Source organism: Cavia porcellus, unplaced genomic scaffold (genome assembly GCF_034190915.1).
Source record: "Cavia porcellus strain 051 isolate PalLab524CR breed Dunkin Hartley unplaced genomic scaffold, mCavPor4.1 scaffold_17, whole genome shotgun sequence".
In the NCBI taxonomy this organism is placed as follows: domain Eukaryota; kingdom Metazoa; phylum Chordata; class Mammalia; order Rodentia; family Caviidae; genus Cavia; species Cavia porcellus.
The window spans coordinates 24,935,600-24,953,842 of record NW_026947500.1 but is presented as its reverse complement, the minus strand read 5'-3'; the positions used below and the strand labels follow the sequence as shown (position 1 = coordinate 24,953,842).

General features: G+C 51.9%; 1 protein-coding gene across 2 annotated transcripts in view; it reads right to left on the bottom strand.

Moving 5' to 3' along the window:
* Positions 1-3,327: 3,327 nt before the first annotated feature.
* Positions 3,328-18,243, bottom strand: part of Pacs1 (phosphofurin acidic cluster sorting protein 1) — a 161,412-nt gene continuing 146,496 nt past the window's right edge. The window contains exons 11-24 of one of the 2 annotated variants that reach the window (XM_063227548.1): positions 18,049-18,129; positions 15,641-15,756; positions 15,387-15,522; positions 14,426-14,530; positions 13,436-13,542; positions 12,492-12,646; positions 12,179-12,289; positions 11,669-11,771; positions 11,117-11,159; positions 7,974-8,016; positions 7,619-7,754; positions 5,908-6,134; positions 4,724-4,843; positions 3,328-4,618 (exon numbers count right to left, since the gene is read on the bottom strand). In XM_063227548.1, the coding sequence (XP_063083618.1) occupies positions 4,503-4,618; positions 4,724-4,843; positions 5,908-6,134; positions 7,619-7,754; positions 7,974-8,016; positions 11,117-11,159; positions 11,669-11,771; positions 12,179-12,289; positions 12,492-12,646; positions 13,436-13,542; positions 14,426-14,530; positions 15,387-15,522; positions 15,641-15,756; positions 18,049-18,129 (1,599 nt within the window). In that variant the 3' untranslated portion in view covers positions 3,328-4,502. The remainder of the gene's footprint in view (positions 4,619-4,723; positions 4,844-5,907; positions 6,135-7,618; positions 7,755-7,973; positions 8,017-11,116; positions 11,160-11,668; positions 11,772-12,178; positions 12,290-12,491; positions 12,647-13,435; positions 13,543-14,425; positions 14,531-15,386; positions 15,523-15,640; positions 15,757-18,048; positions 18,130-18,243) is intronic. The other variant, XM_063227549.1, reaches the window with a different exon arrangement.

The following is an 18,243-nucleotide window of genomic DNA, read 5'->3' as shown; positions in this document are numbered from 1 at the left end:
CTCATTTATAAAATGGGTTCCTAATACCTACCTTGTTGAGTCATGCAGAAAACTGAATAAAATGGCACCATTTTCACAATAGGCCTTGTAAGTAACAGACAGTATTCCTCATAGCTACTTATTATCATCACCAATGAGCTGACTCCATGATGGATCCTGTACTGGGGAATGGGCACGAGTATGGAGCAGAAAATGTAAACTACAGGGCAGTCCCTGCTCAGTGATGCTGGGGAGCAGCCACTCCAAGAAGGAAAGCACATGACAGACAAGGGAGCAGAAGGCGACACTGACAGGAGAAACCTATGAGGTCAGGATGGAAGAGCACCAGCTGGCAGGGATGACTGCCAGTGTGCCGAGGAAGTCCAGCAGAATGCCCCCCTCAGCTGACCCCGGCTCACATATTCAACCTATGCTTTGAATTGGGCATGTGGCCCTGCTCTGGACCACGCTAGCCATCTCCTTCCAGATCTTCGCAGGGATCTCCTGTCCAGATCTTTGCAGGGATGTCTCACTAGCTGCTCACTGTGCGTGGCACATGGCCAGTCCTGCTGTCCTTGCCTATCTCTCTCTCAGCCCTATTTTGTAGCCAGCCTCCCAAACCTGTTGATTCTTAAAATGCTTTCAGTTCTGTTTCGCTGCAAACCTCCTGCCTTTTCTTTAGTCTGTGTCCTTGTCCATTGCTCCTAAATTGTTGTAGCAGCTTTGAACTTGTTGCCCAGCTTGGATCAGATCCTGTCTTCCTGGGTGCTGCAGCTAGGTAAGCTACTCTGCCTGAAACCCTTTGTCAGCTCCCTATTATCTTAGGATCAAGGGCGCAATCCTCACTCTGGCAGAATAATAGCCACAAGGTCCTCCTGCCCTGTCCCCACCATCTCTGCCAGCAGCACTGAGCCACGGGTGGGACTCGGAATAAGTTATGCTCCCTCTTGTCACTGGTTCTCTGTGTCCAGGACATCTATCTTATTAGCTGCCTTGAAGATGCCATGTGGGTGTCATTTCTCTTGTGACATCTTCTTGGATACCTCTCCCTCTGGGCTGGGTTAGGTGCCCTTCCTGAGTGCTTCTATGCAATCTGTCACCTGGTGTGGCAATTGTCTTCTTGTTGCCCATACTTGCCTTAGTTTCTGTGTGAGGACCCAACCACGTTATGTGTCTTTGTGTCAGTATGGCTGAGACAGGGACTGATCCAGGAACCTAATGACTGTTTATGCACGTGGTGGGTTGAGACTCTGTGCATGGAGTTGGAGGCCCTGGGTTTGAAATCTGGTTCCTTGCCAGGCATCTGGGTTGCACTTGTGGGTCTAGCACTTGGGAGGGTGGGTGGGAGGATTGCTCTAACCCAGGATTTTGAGACCAGCCTGGGCAAAATAGCAAGGAAGGGTGGAAAAGGAAGGAAGGATCTGGGCTCCTCGGCTGACCTGGGAGGGCTGGGCAAGCTGCGGCCTCCTGGGAACAGATATGGAGAACAGAATTGACAGGGATTGCAGGTGGGTGTGGAGCAGGGTCCCTGGAAGATGACACTTTGGTTTCTAGTAATAGGATGGGTGCTGGTGCCATTTATCAAGCATAGGGAGGCCGGTTGTGGCAGCTCACCTGTAGTTCCAGCACTCCAGAGGCTGAGGCAGGAGGATCTTGATGAGTTTGAGGCCAACCTGGAATACAGAGTGAGTTCAAGGCCAGCCTGCACTGCAAAGTGAGAGCCTGTCTCAAATATACCAAACAATAAAACCAAACCAAACTGCCCCAAAACAAAACCAAAAAATACCCCGTCCCCCCACCAAAACAAAAATCTCAACCATATCAAGCATGGGGAGGCTGGGGCCCAGCTTTGGTTATGTGAGTTGAGATGTTGGTGAACATTCACATCACCAAGTAAGTAGCGGGCACCATTCTGGAGCTGGGCTGGGAGGCTCTGACCCTGTGAGGAGGGAGCGGCAGCCACTGAGGTGACTTGATCACAGAAACAAAGGCCTAGATCAAAGACAAGTGCTATCAATGGTACCTGTCCCTGGACCCAGCAGTGGGGTGCTGAAAGAAATCCTTTAAAATATCCTGAAGTCCTCTGCACAAAGTCCCAGGTGTGTGCTGTGACGCTCCTGCCTTGGACTTGTCAAGGCTGTCAGGAGGAAGACTAGGGTTGCGGTTCAGTGGTTGAACTCTCTTGCCTACTATATATGGGTTCAGCCACTGATGTAAACAACACAAAAACCAAACCAAACCCATTGAGATCATCAAAAATACAGATAAAAAAATTCAAAATTTTATAGGGAAGGGTCTCCACAAGGGGGCATATTTCACACTATGAGGCACAGGGAATTCTGAGACAGAAAGTTGTGGAGACAATTGACCAGAGGCAGAGCCCCAAGTTTTCCAGGGTTCCTAAGCTGGGAGGTAAGTGGGATGCAGGAGGGGAGGCTCAGAGGGAGCAGCCAGTGGGGAGGCGGGAGGAGTGTGATCCACAGGCTGGCTGGAGAGGGGTCTTAGCATGTGTGTCCTAGGCTGCAAGCCAAGGGCAGAAGTATCCCTTGGACTTGGCAAATGCAGTCACTAGGGACTCTGGCAAGGGAATTTTTATAGGGACCATGAGGGAAAAAGCATGGGTTTGGGGGGGGTACAGATTGCTCACTTGAAGTCTCAATTCGTGGGCTGTCAGCTCGGAAAGCAGAACAGGTTATTTTGTGCTTCCTGGGGTGGGGGTGGTGGCATCTTCATTCAGTTACTTACAGGCCGCGGGCACACTTCTGGGACACTTCTTGCTCATTGGCTTCTCATTTTCAGGAGACAGGTGGCACTTCTATCTTCTAGGCTCTGAAGTTTTGTGGGGCTACACAGGTGGGTCACAGGGACATTAGGATACGTGACCACAGGTATTAGAGATGCTATCTGAGGCTCCCTGCAGCCGTACCTTTCTGGGCAAGCACACCAGTCACCAGACCCCACTAGCACTTCTTTTAGCAAGCCTCTGCCCTGGAAGTAGGGGACACCCAGCACCCAGCAAACGAACTGCAATGGCTTTCCGTCCTGAGTCAAGGCCTGGCAAGAAAGTGAGCTGAAAAGGTGGACCCCAGACAGCTCTAAGTGCTCTACCTGCCTCTCCCTGGGAGTTGAGTCTGGGGATGGTGGATCCTGGAGGGAAATGAGCCTCTGGTGTGGGAAGAGCACTATTCGTTTCTGCCCTCTGCCCACCACATACAGGCCGAGATATTTTCATGCCTCTGTTGTGTAACAGAACAGGATTTCACTTTTTCACTTGTTCCTAGTTGATTTTGAGTGGAGACAGGAGGCTGATAATTCTGGTGACAGTGAGAGGTGCAGAAGCCCAGGCAGTTGGTAAGAAACCACCAGTTTATTGAATGAAAAATTCAACATACCTGTCCTCCCACCTCCCTCTTCGCTTGGGCCCCAGAGATGCCCTGACAGCGGGGCCGGCCGCGAAGAAGGGCTGGAGGGTCTGGGGTGGCATGGAGAATGGGCAGAATACTTTCAAACTAAAGCCCTGTGCCACAGCTTCTGGGGAGCAGTGAGAGGGTGGTGGAGAAGCTCTGGGGGTGGCGGAAGGTATGGCGGTGGGGCAGCTCTGCACTGATGAAGTCTTCAGCTGCTGATGCCAATGAGGCTGGGGAGGGGCCCGGATCTGTCCACAGAGAGCTGTGGACATTAAGGGGCACCAGCAAAGGGGAGGCAGCACACATGGGAAAGGAGACACATAGCTGGTGGCAGGGGCTCACCGACAGGTGCTGGGAATCTGCCTCCCGCCTTGAGGCTGGGAGGAAGAAAGAGGAACGTCACCAACAGGGGAGGAAGGATAGGACCTGTACACCTGGCAAGTCACACGAATGGCCAAGGGCCCGATGGTGCAAAGAAACACTCAGGACCCAATACCGACAGGGACCTGTGATGGCAGGGAGTTGTGTGTGGAGGAGAATGGAAGGCCCCTCCATTCTAAAAACATGCTCTGTCACTTGGGTGCCCCCTCACCCTCTGCTGGGAGCTGTGGAGTGAACAGAGACACGGGATGGGGTGAGGGGTGCCTGACTCTGCTGGCTATAAACAGTGCGAGTGGTGTCTGGCAGCAGGGCCTTAGAAAATGAGTCAGGGTGGGGTTGGGGAGGCTGGCCTCTCCCTCTGCAGACCAAGATTCCTGGTTTCCTATTTCTAGAAAAAGAATTGGTACTCCAGGAGCAAGACAGGGAGAGCTGGGTGAAGGAAGCCCCGGAGGACTCAACTCCAGGGGTGACGGGCACCGGAAGGCAGAACTACCTGCCCTAGGCCTGGAACACGAGGGAGAACGGAGGAGGGAAGGGGGATGGCAGTCCCGGGCTAGGCCTAGGCAGTGGGTGGGGGGTGGCAGCGTCCCCAGTGGCAGTGTCCTTCAGGGCTGGGCATGTGAGAGGCAGGCTCCAGTGCCAGGAAGGGGAGCTGGGCCTGCTGGCCTCCCCCTGCCCGCAGGCGGTGAGGCTGGGTGGCAGTGCCAGAAGGGAGAGTGGCCGAGAGGCAGGGCTTCAGGTGGTTTTGCTGCCACTGAAGAGTCCCACTGGAAAGTGCTTGACATGTGTGGGCCACTGGGCTGCTAGCTGGAAGAATTTGATGTCACTCCACTCGACTCCATCGATGGACACTGGAGGCAGCAGAGAAAGAAGAGGTGATGGTGCAGTGAAGCCATCTCCTCACATCCCTCAGGAGTGCCACGTCCCCTCCTCACCCGCCATCACTGTCACCGCACCTCTCAGCATGGTCTGCTGCTGCTTGGCGGAGCAGATGAGGCGGCTGATGCCCTCGATGACCTGGCTCTTTGAATCCACCTCCTTTTCCCGGGGTTTCTTGCTCAGGAAGATGGTGGGAACTACAAAGTCAGCAGGAACCACTGCTGTCTGTCACAGCCTGGGAGGGTACCATCCCCCTTCTTGAGAACCCTGCCCTCCTCTGTTGTGCTTTGGAGCTCTGGCCTAAGCCAGGATCTCCAAGTACTTGGGCAAAGATCCTGAACATTTCTCTTGGCCTCAGTATCTACATCTGTACAGTGAGGGTCCAGGGCCAAATGGTCTCTGCAGTCCCTCCAGCTGGAATGTTCGAGGCCTCGCCTGGTTGGGCCTATCTCCCTGCCTGGGTGAGCTGAGCCATGCCTGAGGAAGAGATGCTGGGGGGCGGGGGGCGGGTTTGCAGGAACCCTACCCCATGGAGGCGGGAGTGCTCCCTGCATGCTCCTACTCCAGGAGGAGGCAAGGGCAGGGAGGCGCCACGGAACTGATGGCTCTCCAGCAAGTCCCTTCACTGCAGTCCACTGCACTGCACTAGCCGAGCTCCTAGGGGACTGTGTACAGTTGCTCTGCCACACCTGCAGGAGACAGTCCAGAGTGACACAGCCACTGAAGTGCATTCAGGGCTGTGGCTCCCAACGGGCTAGGATGGCAGCAAGGGGCCTGAGCAGCAATCTGGGTGTGACGATTCCTGCCTGACCCCCATCAGGACCCAGGGCCACTTTCTACTCTTGCCTGCAGCGGCTGAAGTCACCTTTCTTGTGCAGAGGGACTATATTTCCTTAATTCTAGAGACAGCCAAGCCCTGCTCCTGGAGCCTCTCTGGGGCAGTCTTCAGTGCTGGGTGTGAGCACTCTGCTCCACAATCACGGTGGCCCTGGGGCTGGGCACACAGACAGTCCTCCCTGAGCTATATAGTCCTTTCCTGAGGGCAGCATCCAAAAAGGTTCCGTCACATTGTAGCAGTGACTGAACTTCCTGCACTGCAGAAGCAATGGCCTTGCCCTCCAGGTGACAGCCTAGCTGGCCCCAGGGCTGACATGTGGTACCACTACTAATACAGGAAGCAGATTCTGTACCAGGCCCTGAGAGATGACGGGAAAGTCTGCCTGTGGGTCCTTGGATTCCCTTGGACTCGGGTAGCACTCACCTTTCTTGTTCTTCTCTTTGGTGACCACAGTCATTGCCATGGTGCCAGAAAGCTGAGCTTCCCCACCATGGGGCAGGCGGGATACCTGCACCGAGCGGAAGACGCTCTTGAGGGTGTTTTTTGAGCTGGCATCCCTCTTGTCACCTTCCCTCCTCCGCTCCCCGGGGTGGCCTAGCCAGTAATCCACCTGGAGACCAATCACATCCCCATATGGACTATTGGGGCTCCTGCAAAAGGGGGACAGAAATAAGAGGTCAGCTTTGCCTTTGGGCCCCTACATGGGCCAGGTAGGAGGCCAGCAGCAGGCTGCCAGCCCTGGGAACAGGAGAAGGGGAAGAAGCTGGCTATGCGGCTCTACATTCCCTCCGGTCACCCAGCATCATCTCATGTCGGGAGGAGAATCAGGCTGTTCTGAGAACAAAGCCAGGAAGGCCCTCATCATGGTAAGAGAACCAAACAAAAATGTCACCTGGTGAGGGAGGTAGAGAAAGAAGTTCTGCGAATTGCTCACACATACACATGCACACATGTGCGCACCCACGCACACACTCAGGAAGCAAGGCTAGAGCCACATGAGCCAGCAGGCAGGAGAGGGGTGGCAGGCAGGGCCAGAAGCTCTGTCCCGCAGTCCCAGTGCAGCCTGGGAAGTCAGGGACCTGACCTGAGCTTCTGCTTATGTATGGCACCTTTAGCTCAGTGGTAATTTTAGCTCCTAGGAGAAAAGGGCTGATGCTTTCTTGAAAGCAGGCGTCAGACACAATAGGTACCAGGGCTCTGAAAGTCATCTGACTTTTCTTTCTGCCTTGTTTCAGTGGTTACATTAAAAAAAAAAAAAAAAAAAAAAAAGCTTAAATTGGATGGGAAAGGAGGCTGAGGAAAGGGTTGATCTAGAGTCTCCTAAATCCAGGCTGAACAGAAATCCTTCACATAGGAGAACACAGGGAAAACGCTGCTGGAGGCTTAGACCTGCCAGGGCCCCGGGGCAGAGCATGGCTGTGTTCCCACACTACCCCTTCCAGACCAGTCAGGAGAAGGCCATGAAGGCCAGTGTGAAGAAGAAGGAGAGTGAAGGACACAGGCTGGGACTGTGACTCCAGTCTTCAGGGGATACAACACTGTCATTAGTGCCCTGAAAGCCTCTACCGTGTGCTTCCCCAGTGCTACATGAAAAGGAAAGGGACAAAGGCACAGGAAAGTGACAAAAAGATGCTGTCCTCTGCTCCTGACCATGGGCTGCTCTTTTCTGTCTAGAATCCTTCTCCCCCCAGGCCTGGTACAAAAGCAGCCTCCTAGCTTTCCACCTAAACCTTAGACCCCAGAAATCCTAAGGCTCCCCATCATAACTCTCTGCACTCAGGGCCGAGGTCGGCTCCTTTTGTGAAATGGGTCCAGCCTGCACGTACACTGAGTGGACGGAAGTGGCCTCTTTGCAGCCCCATCTGTCTAGAGCAGATGAGCACTGAGCTGTGCAGCCTGCCAAGGGCCCCCGCTGCCCACACCCTCCCATTCCACCTGCATCTCTCTGAGGTTGGCAGGCAGAGACTGTTCCCCCACTTCCTCTGTCCAGCGCCTGGCCCCTGCTGACCGGCCTCTGCTCCCTTATCCAGTCTGACTTTTCAAAACCAGGCTGCTATGCCAGGAAAGTGAGCCAAGGCTGCTGGAGCCTGATGGGGGGACATGCAAGATGGACGGGTCTGGACAAGAGCCTTACCCCATGACGGCAAGGGTGCTGCTCATGGAAGGGGAGGAGGGTGGCGTGGCTGTGGCATCTCGGCTGAGGCCGGAGCTGGAGGGCGGTGATGTAGAGGGCACGGTAAGGCTGACAACAGGTGAATCATCCCCGTCACCTGTTGAGAACAAACCTTGTCAGCCAGAGGCAGCCACCCCTGGTCTGTTGGTGGCAGGGAGCCAGGTGCTTTCCTGCTGGGCTCCAGGTTTCTCCATTTTTCTTCCCCAGGGTGAGGCCCCATCTTCCTGCTCAAGCTGCTTCTCAGCACAGCCCAGGCCTTTAGCCAGCTGGTTCAGGGAACAACCTCACCCCAGAGAAGCAAAGGAGCCTGGCATACCTGTAGTGGAGGGTGAGTCTTCAACCAGGCCTACCTTCACCACCTGCAGGAAGGAAGGACACGTTAGATCCTCTATGGAGACAGGTGAGCAGATCCAACTGCAAACAGATGGCCAGCAACACAGCCTTTACCACACGACATTTTTTTTTTCTTGGAGACAAGGTCACACTATATAGTTCAGACTGGCCTTGAACTCACTGTGCAGCTCAAACTGGCCTCAAATTCACAGCAATCCTCCTGCCTCAGGCTCTTAAGTACTGCAACTACAGATATGGGCCACCATACCTGGCTTACTGTACTACATTTTATCACAGGCTCTTAAAATGGTCATGTATCTGGAGCAGACAAGAGGTTAACAGATAAAAGAAATAAAAAACTTCAGTCCAGGAGCAGGGTGCAGCTCAGTGGTAGAGTACATGTTTGGCCGGCATGAGGCCCTGGATTCTATGACTAGGTACATACACACACACCAAACAAACAAAAAAAAAAAAAAAAAAAAAAAAAAAAAAAAAAGAGAGAGAGAAAAGACAAGATGCCACAAGAGACTTTGTGGTTCTTTTTTTTTGGGTCTTTTTTCGTTTTTATCGGTACCAGGGATCGAACTCACGACTGCCTGCTTGCAAGGCAGGCGCTTATGCCGCTGAGCTAATTCCCCAGCCCCAACTTTGTGGTTCTTTTCAAGGATTAGTAAGGGTAAGGGGAAGCCTAGCCTGAAGGCAGGAAACAGGTTGGTGTCCTGTCTCATTTCTTCTACAATCTCGGGGGAGTGGGGGGACGGGAGGTAGAATCATCTCTGTCAAAATGGGCATGTCTGATGGCACAGTGTAGTCAGGTGACCCTGACCCAGCAGGCTGCAGTGCTGACTCCAGCCTTCTTCTCCTTTCTGCACCCCACCCCCAACTAGGAATACCTCTGACAAGGTCCCCTAGGAATTTCAGATTCCCCATAGTGAATTCTAAAAAGAACAAAGAGGCCCTTCAGTGCCTGAAAAAAGATGTAGCTAGAAACAGACTTGGTGAAAGTCCCCTGTGGCTGGAATATCAGGTGGGTCCTGTGCTCAGGGGCAAGAGTCAGCCCTGGGCAGAGGAGCAGCTGGAGCAGTGCTGCCATGCAGACTTAACACTCTGGGCTTCTTGGATGTAGATGCCCTGTCCCTTTGCTCCCCTCGGAGTTTGTGAGGCCACTAACTCCTTTAGCTTTTAAAAAATTTTTTTGTGGGACGGGAGATCAGAAATACTAGGAAAGTACTTTGTACATAGTAGGAAAATGCTCTACCGCTGAGCCGTGCTCCCTAAGACATTTAAAAAATTTTTTCATTTCTTGACTTTGGGGTCAGAGGAAGCAGCAACCCTTAGTTCTATGAAGGCATGAATCAAACAGCCAGTGTAGAGCTAGACACAGTGGTATACATCTGTAATTCCAGCTACTCTAGAGGCTAAGGCCAGAAGATTTCAAAATCAAGGGCAGCAACTTAGCAAGACCTAAAATAAGCTTAAAGAAAAAAGAAGCCCAGCGTAATAGTACATGCCTATAATCCCAGCATTTGGGAGGCTGAGGCAGGAGGATCCCTGTGAGTTTGAGGCAAACCTGGGCTAGAAAGTAAGTTCAAAGCTAGCTGAACTGCATGTGAAACCCTGTTTCAAAGAGATAAAGAGAGAGACAGAGAGAAAGAGACAGAGAGAGAGAGAAAGGAGGGGCTGGAGATATAACTTAGTGGTAGAGCATAACGTTCAATCCCAATACCACAAAATAAAGCAAAAAAACAAAAGCTACCAGCACAGGCAGTGGCCAAGGTCCCAGGGACTCTGGGGTGGCTATAGGAGCCACCCAGGCAGGGAGTCACTGCACTGTCAGATAGACAAGGGGTACAGCCCTAGGAGCTGCTCACTTCACCAGCTAGGATCACTCAGGTCACCCACAGTCTTGGTTGCTTAGCAACCAAGAATAGTAGTGAGCTAAGTATCCCTACCCTATGCTACACCTCTAAAAGCTATGAGGGATCTTCCAGATTACAGAAAGAGATATAAGCTGACGTGGAAGGAAATCTCTGTCTTGTAAGTGGGCAGGGAAGTTTTCAGTCCTCTTGGCAGGCTCAGTCTCATCTGGGCGGCTGTCTAGGTCACTCTGTGCCTGAGGTCCAGCGGCAGCTGGAAACAGACTGATCAGGGGTTAGTGTCCCTGACACCAAAGACATATAAGAGATTTTTTTTTTATGTCAGAATTTACTAGTAGAGACTTTTCCTTGATTAAACAGAAAGGAAGTACCCATTACTCTCAGTGGTATCTAACCCTAAATGCAAATACCTGATTTTCCTCAGGCATGGTGATATATAGCTGGCAGGAGGATTGCAAATTCAACACCAGGCTGGGCAATTTAGTGAGATCCTGTCTCAAAACAAAAGAGCTAGCAGGCATGGTGGCTCATGCCTGTAATCCCAGCACTCAGGAGGCTAAGGCAGGAGGATCATTGTGAGTTTGAGACCAACCTGGGATACAAAGTGAGCCTGAGGCCAGTCTGAACTGTATAGAGACCCTGTCTCAAAAAAGGCCAAAAAAAAAAAAAAAGGAGTTGAGGATGTAGCTTGTTGGTAGAGTATGCATCTAGCATGTGCGAGGCCCTGAGTTTGAGCACCAGCACTGAAAACAACAAAACAAAAGTGTTTTCAAACCCTTCCCCAGAATACCATGATTCATTATTTCTGAGGGCATTTCCTTTTCCTTAGAAGCCACCCTCTGGTATCACTCCAGAGGTCCACAGGCTCCAAGTCCAGCGCCTGGTGCAATGAACAGGAGACACCGGTGACAAACAGGGGAGAGTTAGTGATTCAAGAAAGGGGGACCCTAAAAGGCACAGCCCAGTAAGTGTCTGACCCTGAAGCTTCTCCGCTTCGCTCTCCAGTGTGGGGCTTTGTGTGTGCTGCGGGGTGTCCAGCAGCCTCCTGGCCTCTACCCATGAGGTGCCAAGAGCACCGCAGCTCAGCTGTAGTAACCAGAAATGTCTCCTGACATAGCCGGACAGTCTGTGGGGGAAGGAGCTTTCTCCAAAGAACTACTGTTCTAGGTGAATATTTAACTTTTGTGTATTAGGAAGGCAGGAGGGCCAGAAGGACAGACGGGGACATGAAGCGGGAGCCAGTACTTACACCAATGAAGGGAATGAACTTCTGATGGGAGTCTTCATCAGGGCTGTGGGAGACAGAAAAGCTTTGCGGTTAGTGGGTTTGACTGGGCAGAGCAATGGGGAAATAGCTGTCCATTTTTCACTGTCACTCAGAGGAGCCCAGGGCCTTTTTACAACTTCCTGTCACATCTCAGGGTGGCAGGAGGACATGCCCCTTATAGCTGTCACCAGGACAGGCTGCTTGGGTACTCAGGGGTGGGAGAGGAAATAACTAACTGGAGCTCATGTAGGTGGGGAGGCTGAGGGTCAAGAGAAGTGTCTAGATGAAAAGGGATAAAGAAACATGTATCTTTTTGGGTTCCAATGACCGGAAATGGGGTGTGAAGAACATCGAAAAGGGAAGGGAAGGATGCAAGGACGGGAGATTTCCTGAACTTACCCGACCTGTTTTTCAGGATTTAGCTCAGCAGTGCGAGCGCCTGCCTGGCAAGCACAAGGTTGCGAGTTCAATCCCTGGTACCAAAAAAAAAAAACAAAAAAAAACAAAAAAACAAACCCTCCAGAGCAGACTTACAACTTATGCCGGCAGGTCAGCATGGCTTCAGCCACAGGCAGCTGGTGCGTCACAGCCGCCCCGTTGACATACTGCATCACGCGGCCCACCACATCTAGTTGCTCTGCAGAGAAGCCAGGAGGGGAACATCTGTTCAGCTCAGCAGCGGAACCTGTGACCCCTGGTCAGAGCCTCTCCAGAGACCCAGGCAGAGGCCTGTGAGCTGAGGTGGAGAAAGAACTTTCAGAGACACTCAGTTGTGAACTGGCAGAGCCATGCACCAAATGACACTCAGGAACACTGAGTTTCTGACATTTCATCTCCACAGGAGACCTGGGCTGGGGCCTTACTTCAGGATGAGCGGGGAGTCGGACTGACAGCTGGAGGAATGTCCAAAGGGAAGGGCTACACAGAATGGGTCACCGTTCTGGGAAAGGGAACAGGCCCTGGGTCAGGCAGGAGAGGGCCCACACAGGAAGGAGGGCTGTGCCCGACACTCCTACCCTTCCTCGGCTGTACCAGGACCATTACCTGACACTGGGGGCTCCGAGCGACTGAACAGGTCTCTCCAGGCAGAATCGAGGAAGGCGCTGCTGTATCTACTGTCAACTGAGCCCAAGTATTTGGCCACAGGGTGAGAACCTGGCAGGCAGAGAGCCAGAAGGAGGGGATGGACTAGTAAATGGATGGTGGGAGCAGCTGGCCCCCGCCATGGTCCTGCTCTTCCACTCTTAGATGGTCTCATCCTAGGACCAATCCCCATCCTGGGGCAGGAGTGGGATCCACCTGTAGAAGCAGGTGTGTGAGTCACACCCCTGGGTGCTGTGCAACTTTCTGACTTTACCAAGGGGAATGATGAGGAAGCGCATGTAGCTCAGCCAATCGGAGGTCTTGATGGCCAAGGACTTGACAAAGAACCGAAGGATGGAACTCAGGTAACTCTGGCCTCCCACAGCTGCCACTTTGACTGGTCTTGGCATGGAGGAGTTGCAGTTGCAGCTGGGGAAAAAGAGGATTTGCATACACTGCGCTTGGGGCTCACCAGGATCCTGCTTAGGGCAGCCCCAAGTTCTCACGGCATAGCATCTCAGCAGCCACAGCAGAAAAGCAAACTGATAAATAAAGCAATGCAGGGGCTCAAGAAACCAGAGCACTTTCAAGAGGGCAGATGGCTGTCCGTGAAGGAAACAGAAGAGCTGAGGCTAAGAATGAGCCAACAGTGCTGCCTGATGAGGGCCTGGCTCAGAGGTCTTGGATCTTACTCTGTCACATGGTAGACACACCAGGCCTTTCTAAGAAGGTTCTGGAGAAAGAAAGCACTGATTCCCAATCACTAAGCAGCACATAATAGCCAGAGGACAGAATAAAAGGTGTTTTAAATTTTTTTTCCTTTTTTGTCTTTCTGAGTCAGGGTCTCATTATGCAGTTCAGGCTGGCCTTGAGCTCACTGTGTAACCCAGGCTGGTCTCAAACTTGCAATGATCCTCCTGCCTCGGTCTTCCAAGTGCTAGGATTACAGGTGTATGTCACCACGCCTGGCTTAAAAGGTCTTTCTAAAGCCCCAGGTTCTCTCTCTATCATGGGCTTAGGAAGAAAGTGAGACAAATCAAGGTGTTGCAGGTGTCTGGGCAGGTAGGCAGGGGTTCAGTGCTAGCAGGCCCGCTGCTCTATCCCTAACCATATATCTCAAGCTGCAGGTTCTCGATCTGACAGGGGCAGGAGGCCCTACTGCTTCTTGGAAGTCAGGGAGGGAGAATGAGATGGAGGAGGGTACAATGGAGCCCTTACTAGCGCTGAATCCGGGTGAGCAGAGCAGACAGCACGGCCTGGACTTCCACAGTGGAACAGGTACACACGACGGGCTTCCGCTGGTCCTGGAGCAGCTCCGCCACATACTGGCAGGGGAGGAAAGGGGCAGGGACACAGGTGAGGCCACGTCTCCTGACAGGCACTAAGAAGTGCGGCAAAGCCCTAACCAGGCTTTTAGGCTCTCTCCTCAGTGGTTCACTCGAAAGGTGGTGAGGGTTCCTGGCTGTCCCGAAGAAGACGATGGGGCAGCCCTGAGGAAACACTGACTGTGGAAGTGGGGGGGACATGGCGGGCTTCAGATGCAGCCCTCCTGGCAGACATTCCTGGCACTGTGTCTCACAGAGTAGACAGTGGGGAGGGAGCGTGCAGATTGCTCTGCGCCTGCCCAGTGGCTCTTCCAGAAACTAGGTGCAGCCTTGATGTCTTACAGCACTCAGTGCTGCTGCTTTTCTTTTTTTTTCATGTTGGGGATTGAATTCATGACTTCATACTTGTTAGGCAGGCACTGTGTTTCTGAATCATATTCCCAGCCCCTTCCTTTTTCTTTTTTGAGACAGGAACTCCTGGAATTCCCTAGGTAGCCCAGGCTGGCTTTGAACTCGGCGATTCTCCTACTTCAGCCTCCCAAGTGCTGGTATTCCAGGTGTGTGCTACTACACCTGGCAGCACTTAGTGCTTCTCAAGCACCTCCCCTGCACGTCCACCTGGTGCACACAGTGCCCTGGGAGGAAGCCTGCAAGCAATGCTGTTTGCTCTTTTTTTATAGATGAGGAAGCTGAGAAATATAAACTACAAAATATCCCATGGGTTGGGCAAGGACAGAAGTAGAATTAGAGCCCAAAGCCCTGGGTGGGGTCTAGGGCATGAGGTCTGAATCATGGGGTCACCCTCTGGCTTCTCTGCATGCTGTTTTGGGTAGCACAGCCCAAGCATCCACGCACACCCCACTGGAGTCCTCCATTCTTTTACCTGACCCTGCCAGTCAGTGGTGTTCACCAGGATGACATTTTCTGGGAGGGCAGCATCAGACACCAGGATCTGATTCAGCTGGTCATATACCACCTTCCTTGGAATCTGTGAAACAGTTGTGTTAGGCACTCTCCTGGAGGGAGGGCTGGCGGCAGGGACTGGAACTACCAGCTCAGGGGCAAGGAGCAGACACGGTAGGGATGTGGAGTCTCAGTCAGTCAGAGAATCCTTGGACACACCAGGTGTGACTCCACAGGAGCCCTGTGGGGGGACTGAGGAACTTCAGGCTCGAGGCAGAGGGGAGGATGGCAGGAGTGGGGGAGTGTGAAGAGCAAGCAGGTGCTGAGAGAGAACAATGAGGGCAGTGGGGAGAGAAATGATGAGAGCCTGGGGTGGAAAGGTATTTCAGGAACAGTGATTAACCAGGACAATACTTCACCCCATGCACTGGCTATTCTAGTCTCACTTTGATTTGCAGCTAGGTAATAATGTCAAACTCAGGAAGCTACACTGACCCACCCCCTCCAGTACTATGGGGGAACAGACTAGCTGCTTAATGCTAGGAAGACAGGGGGGATTCCTTCCCACCTCTCATGCTACTACATGCTACTACATGCTGGCTACTCGGAGAACACACTCCTGGTGTCCTGTGTCTTCCTGCGGCTGGGCCTGCTGACTCTTGGGCTTGGAAGGGGCCTAGAATTGGGTTGGAATGATCCTGTGGTCCATTAAGAAGGATCAAGGCAGCATTTCTGCTGACCTCTGATCCCTGCCAATCAACACTAAGTCCAGCTCCATACCAGCAGTGAAGCTGGTAAACGTCTCTGTTTAGCTCTTCACTGGACTTTTTATTTACAGTATTTCTCCTTTTCCCTTGGCTGTCCAAGGAGGATGACAAAAGAGAAACTTAAGTCCAGGCAACCTCAGAGAGCCCTGGTCTTGCCAGGGGACCCATGCAGACCTGTGTGCTGTGGCCCAGGTCAGGCGAGCGCTCGCTGTCGGAGCTGTTGGTCCTCTCACTCAGTGGCTTGGAGAGCTGTCGCTCCTTCAGGGGTGTGCTCCTCTTCTGCCGGGGTGTGTGAGTCCCTTCCACTTTGCTGACCAGGCAGGGAGGGAAGGGGTTAAACAGGCCCTCCAACCCCAGGCAGAGGAGCTTGGAGAGCTGTGAAGGAGGGGCAAAGGTCTGTGCCACCCTTTCCCTCCAATCCAGTGTACCTGGGGGAGGCAGAGCCCTGTAGATCTGTTTTGCTGGACTTCATGGGAGTTTTGACTTTCTCAGGCACAACCAGACTTGTGCTCATGTCTCCAAACATATCCTGGTCAGTGATTTCCTGCCATGGAGGAAGGGAAGCAGAGGTTACTTCCCAAGCAGTGACCACTGGGATCCTTCACAGAGCCCTGCCAGGCCCAGCAGCACCATGTGGAAGCTGCCTGTTCCCTTTCTTCCTGGATTTCCACTGTGCTGGGCATCTAATGTTCCCGCCCAGCTCTGTCCCCTGCCCCTTTATAAATGATCTGTCAGCACGCAAAGTGATGGCTGGTGAGAGGGCTTCTGGGGGTGGGGAGGGATCGTATGCACATTTCCCTAGCTCTCTGATGGAGAAGCACTATCTCATTAGGGCAGGGCAGGCAGGGCTGAGGCCTAGGGATCTGGTGAGGTTTACAGTGGCATTCCAGACCCATTCTGCCTCTGCTTTGGCATGACCACTTCCTTCCAATTCAGATGCCAACTCCCATCATCCACCTTCCTTTCACACCCCTGCCCCACCCTGAGTCCAGGTCATCCTATCGGAACTATTCAGATAGCACAAAGAATTCTGCATTGCTTCAGTGGGCCTTTGGAGGCCTTTCCTAACTTGGTTCCAGTCCATTGTTTTAAGTTAATCCCCTGTAGGGACCCCTAGGACCACCATTTCCCTAAGGCTGCTCCCCACATGTGCCATGTATCTGCACCTGCCCATCTTTTATATTTTAAAATGTTTACTAGAAATAACTTCCATGAGGTCAAGTGCTCAAATCTAAAATATGAACTAGGGGCTGGCAATTTAGCTCAGCGGCATAAGCGCCTGCCTTGCAAGCAGGCAGTTGTGAGTTCGATCCCTGGTACTGATATAAAAGGAAAAAGACAGAAAAAAAAATAAAATAAAATATGAACTAGATTCTTTTTTGAGTCTCTCTATATACCCAGGCTAGCCTCTAACTGGCTGATCCACTCCACCCCTGCCTCAAGCAGGGGCTGGAACCCAGAGGCTTGCACATGCTTGGCACCCATGAGCAACACCCTCAGTTTGAATTTGTAAGGACAGACTCAGGGATCACTAACAAGATCAAGATGAATGTGTCCTTCCCTTTCCCACTCCCACAGATAACAAGGGTCTTGACTTCTGCCATTATTGATGAGTTCTACTAATTTGTGGATTTCATAAACGGGACCCTATGGCATGTACATTTTGGTGCCTGGCTTTCTTTTCTCAACACTAAGATTTGGTCAGTCATTGAGGACTTCTTCTGAAAACATTACTGTACAGTAAATCCCCAACTTATGAATGGAGAACTGTTTGGTCTGACTCATTTCTAAACTGACAAAGTGAGTATTACATAGTACACCTGTGAAAGTTTGTAAGCTAGGGACATAGTGGTAGTGTTACATATGATACGGACTGCAACAAAGCAAGAGTGGGAGCTGGGTTATTCAGACTACTGGCGAGCTGTAAAGTATAGGCTGGTATACTACATTTTAAATTAATCTTGAACCAAGTCTGTTTTTATCATACGTAAAATGTGCAACATGGTATTATTTACTATGGGAAACATAAGCCTGGAATAACTTCTTCTTGGACTCTGTTCAACCACCAGAAGGTCTTGCCGTGAGGCCCACATGCAACACATCCCCAGATGGCATTCTGGAAAGTCCCTTGCTTCTCCCATCCAGTGTCCTGCCTCCTGTCCCACAGGATGACCTGCACAGCTTTCCTGAAAGGAAAGCTCAGGCAACCTTTCCCTATCTGCACCCCTCTGTGGCTCTCTGGGTCTCACAGGTCCTTGCCCCAGGTGTGCACAAGTGGCTTCCTGGTGATAGGGCCGAGAGGGGAGAGATCATGGTTCAGCCATCTCTGCATCCTCTGCGCTCACTCAGCATCAGCAGGAACAGGGTACACACATGTGCAATTTGCTATTCTGTTCAACTGGGAATCCTAGCCAATTCAACTCCATTCATCTGGCTTTGGCAGGAGGGAGCTTCACAGTAACCACACAGAGGCTCAGTGTTGTGGGCTGCCTGGCCACTGACAGAGCAACATCCCAGGGGGAGGAGATGGCTCCTGAGGGAAAACACTGGTCATCAACTTTCAGAAGTACATGATGACAGTCAGAAATTATCTAAGCTAGCATTTGATCAGCTCTAATAAAAGGGCAGAATGGGAACATGTCTAGTTTATTGATTGAGCCTGGTCTCTAGGGTAGGTTCCATTCCATGGGTAAGAATTCAAGAGAAAGAGGACACAGGATATGTACAAGCCCCATGGACTTAGGCCACATTTCCAGGGTAGTCCCGAGAGTGCTTCTGTCTTTATTTAAAGAGTTCATCCTGAAGTGGCGACAATGGAAAACTGAGCCATACATACCAGGGTGTCCGTTTCGGTCAGACTGTCATCTTGGTTTTTAATCCAAGTAGATTTGACTTTTTCTAGTGCAGCCAATTCCATCTGCAAAAATTTTAACTATCAGTTATCCCTGACCCAAATAACCATCACTCTAACTTGTTTTACTAGATCTTTAGGGTGCTTAATTTTAAAATTTTTTTGGTTGTTTTGAGACAG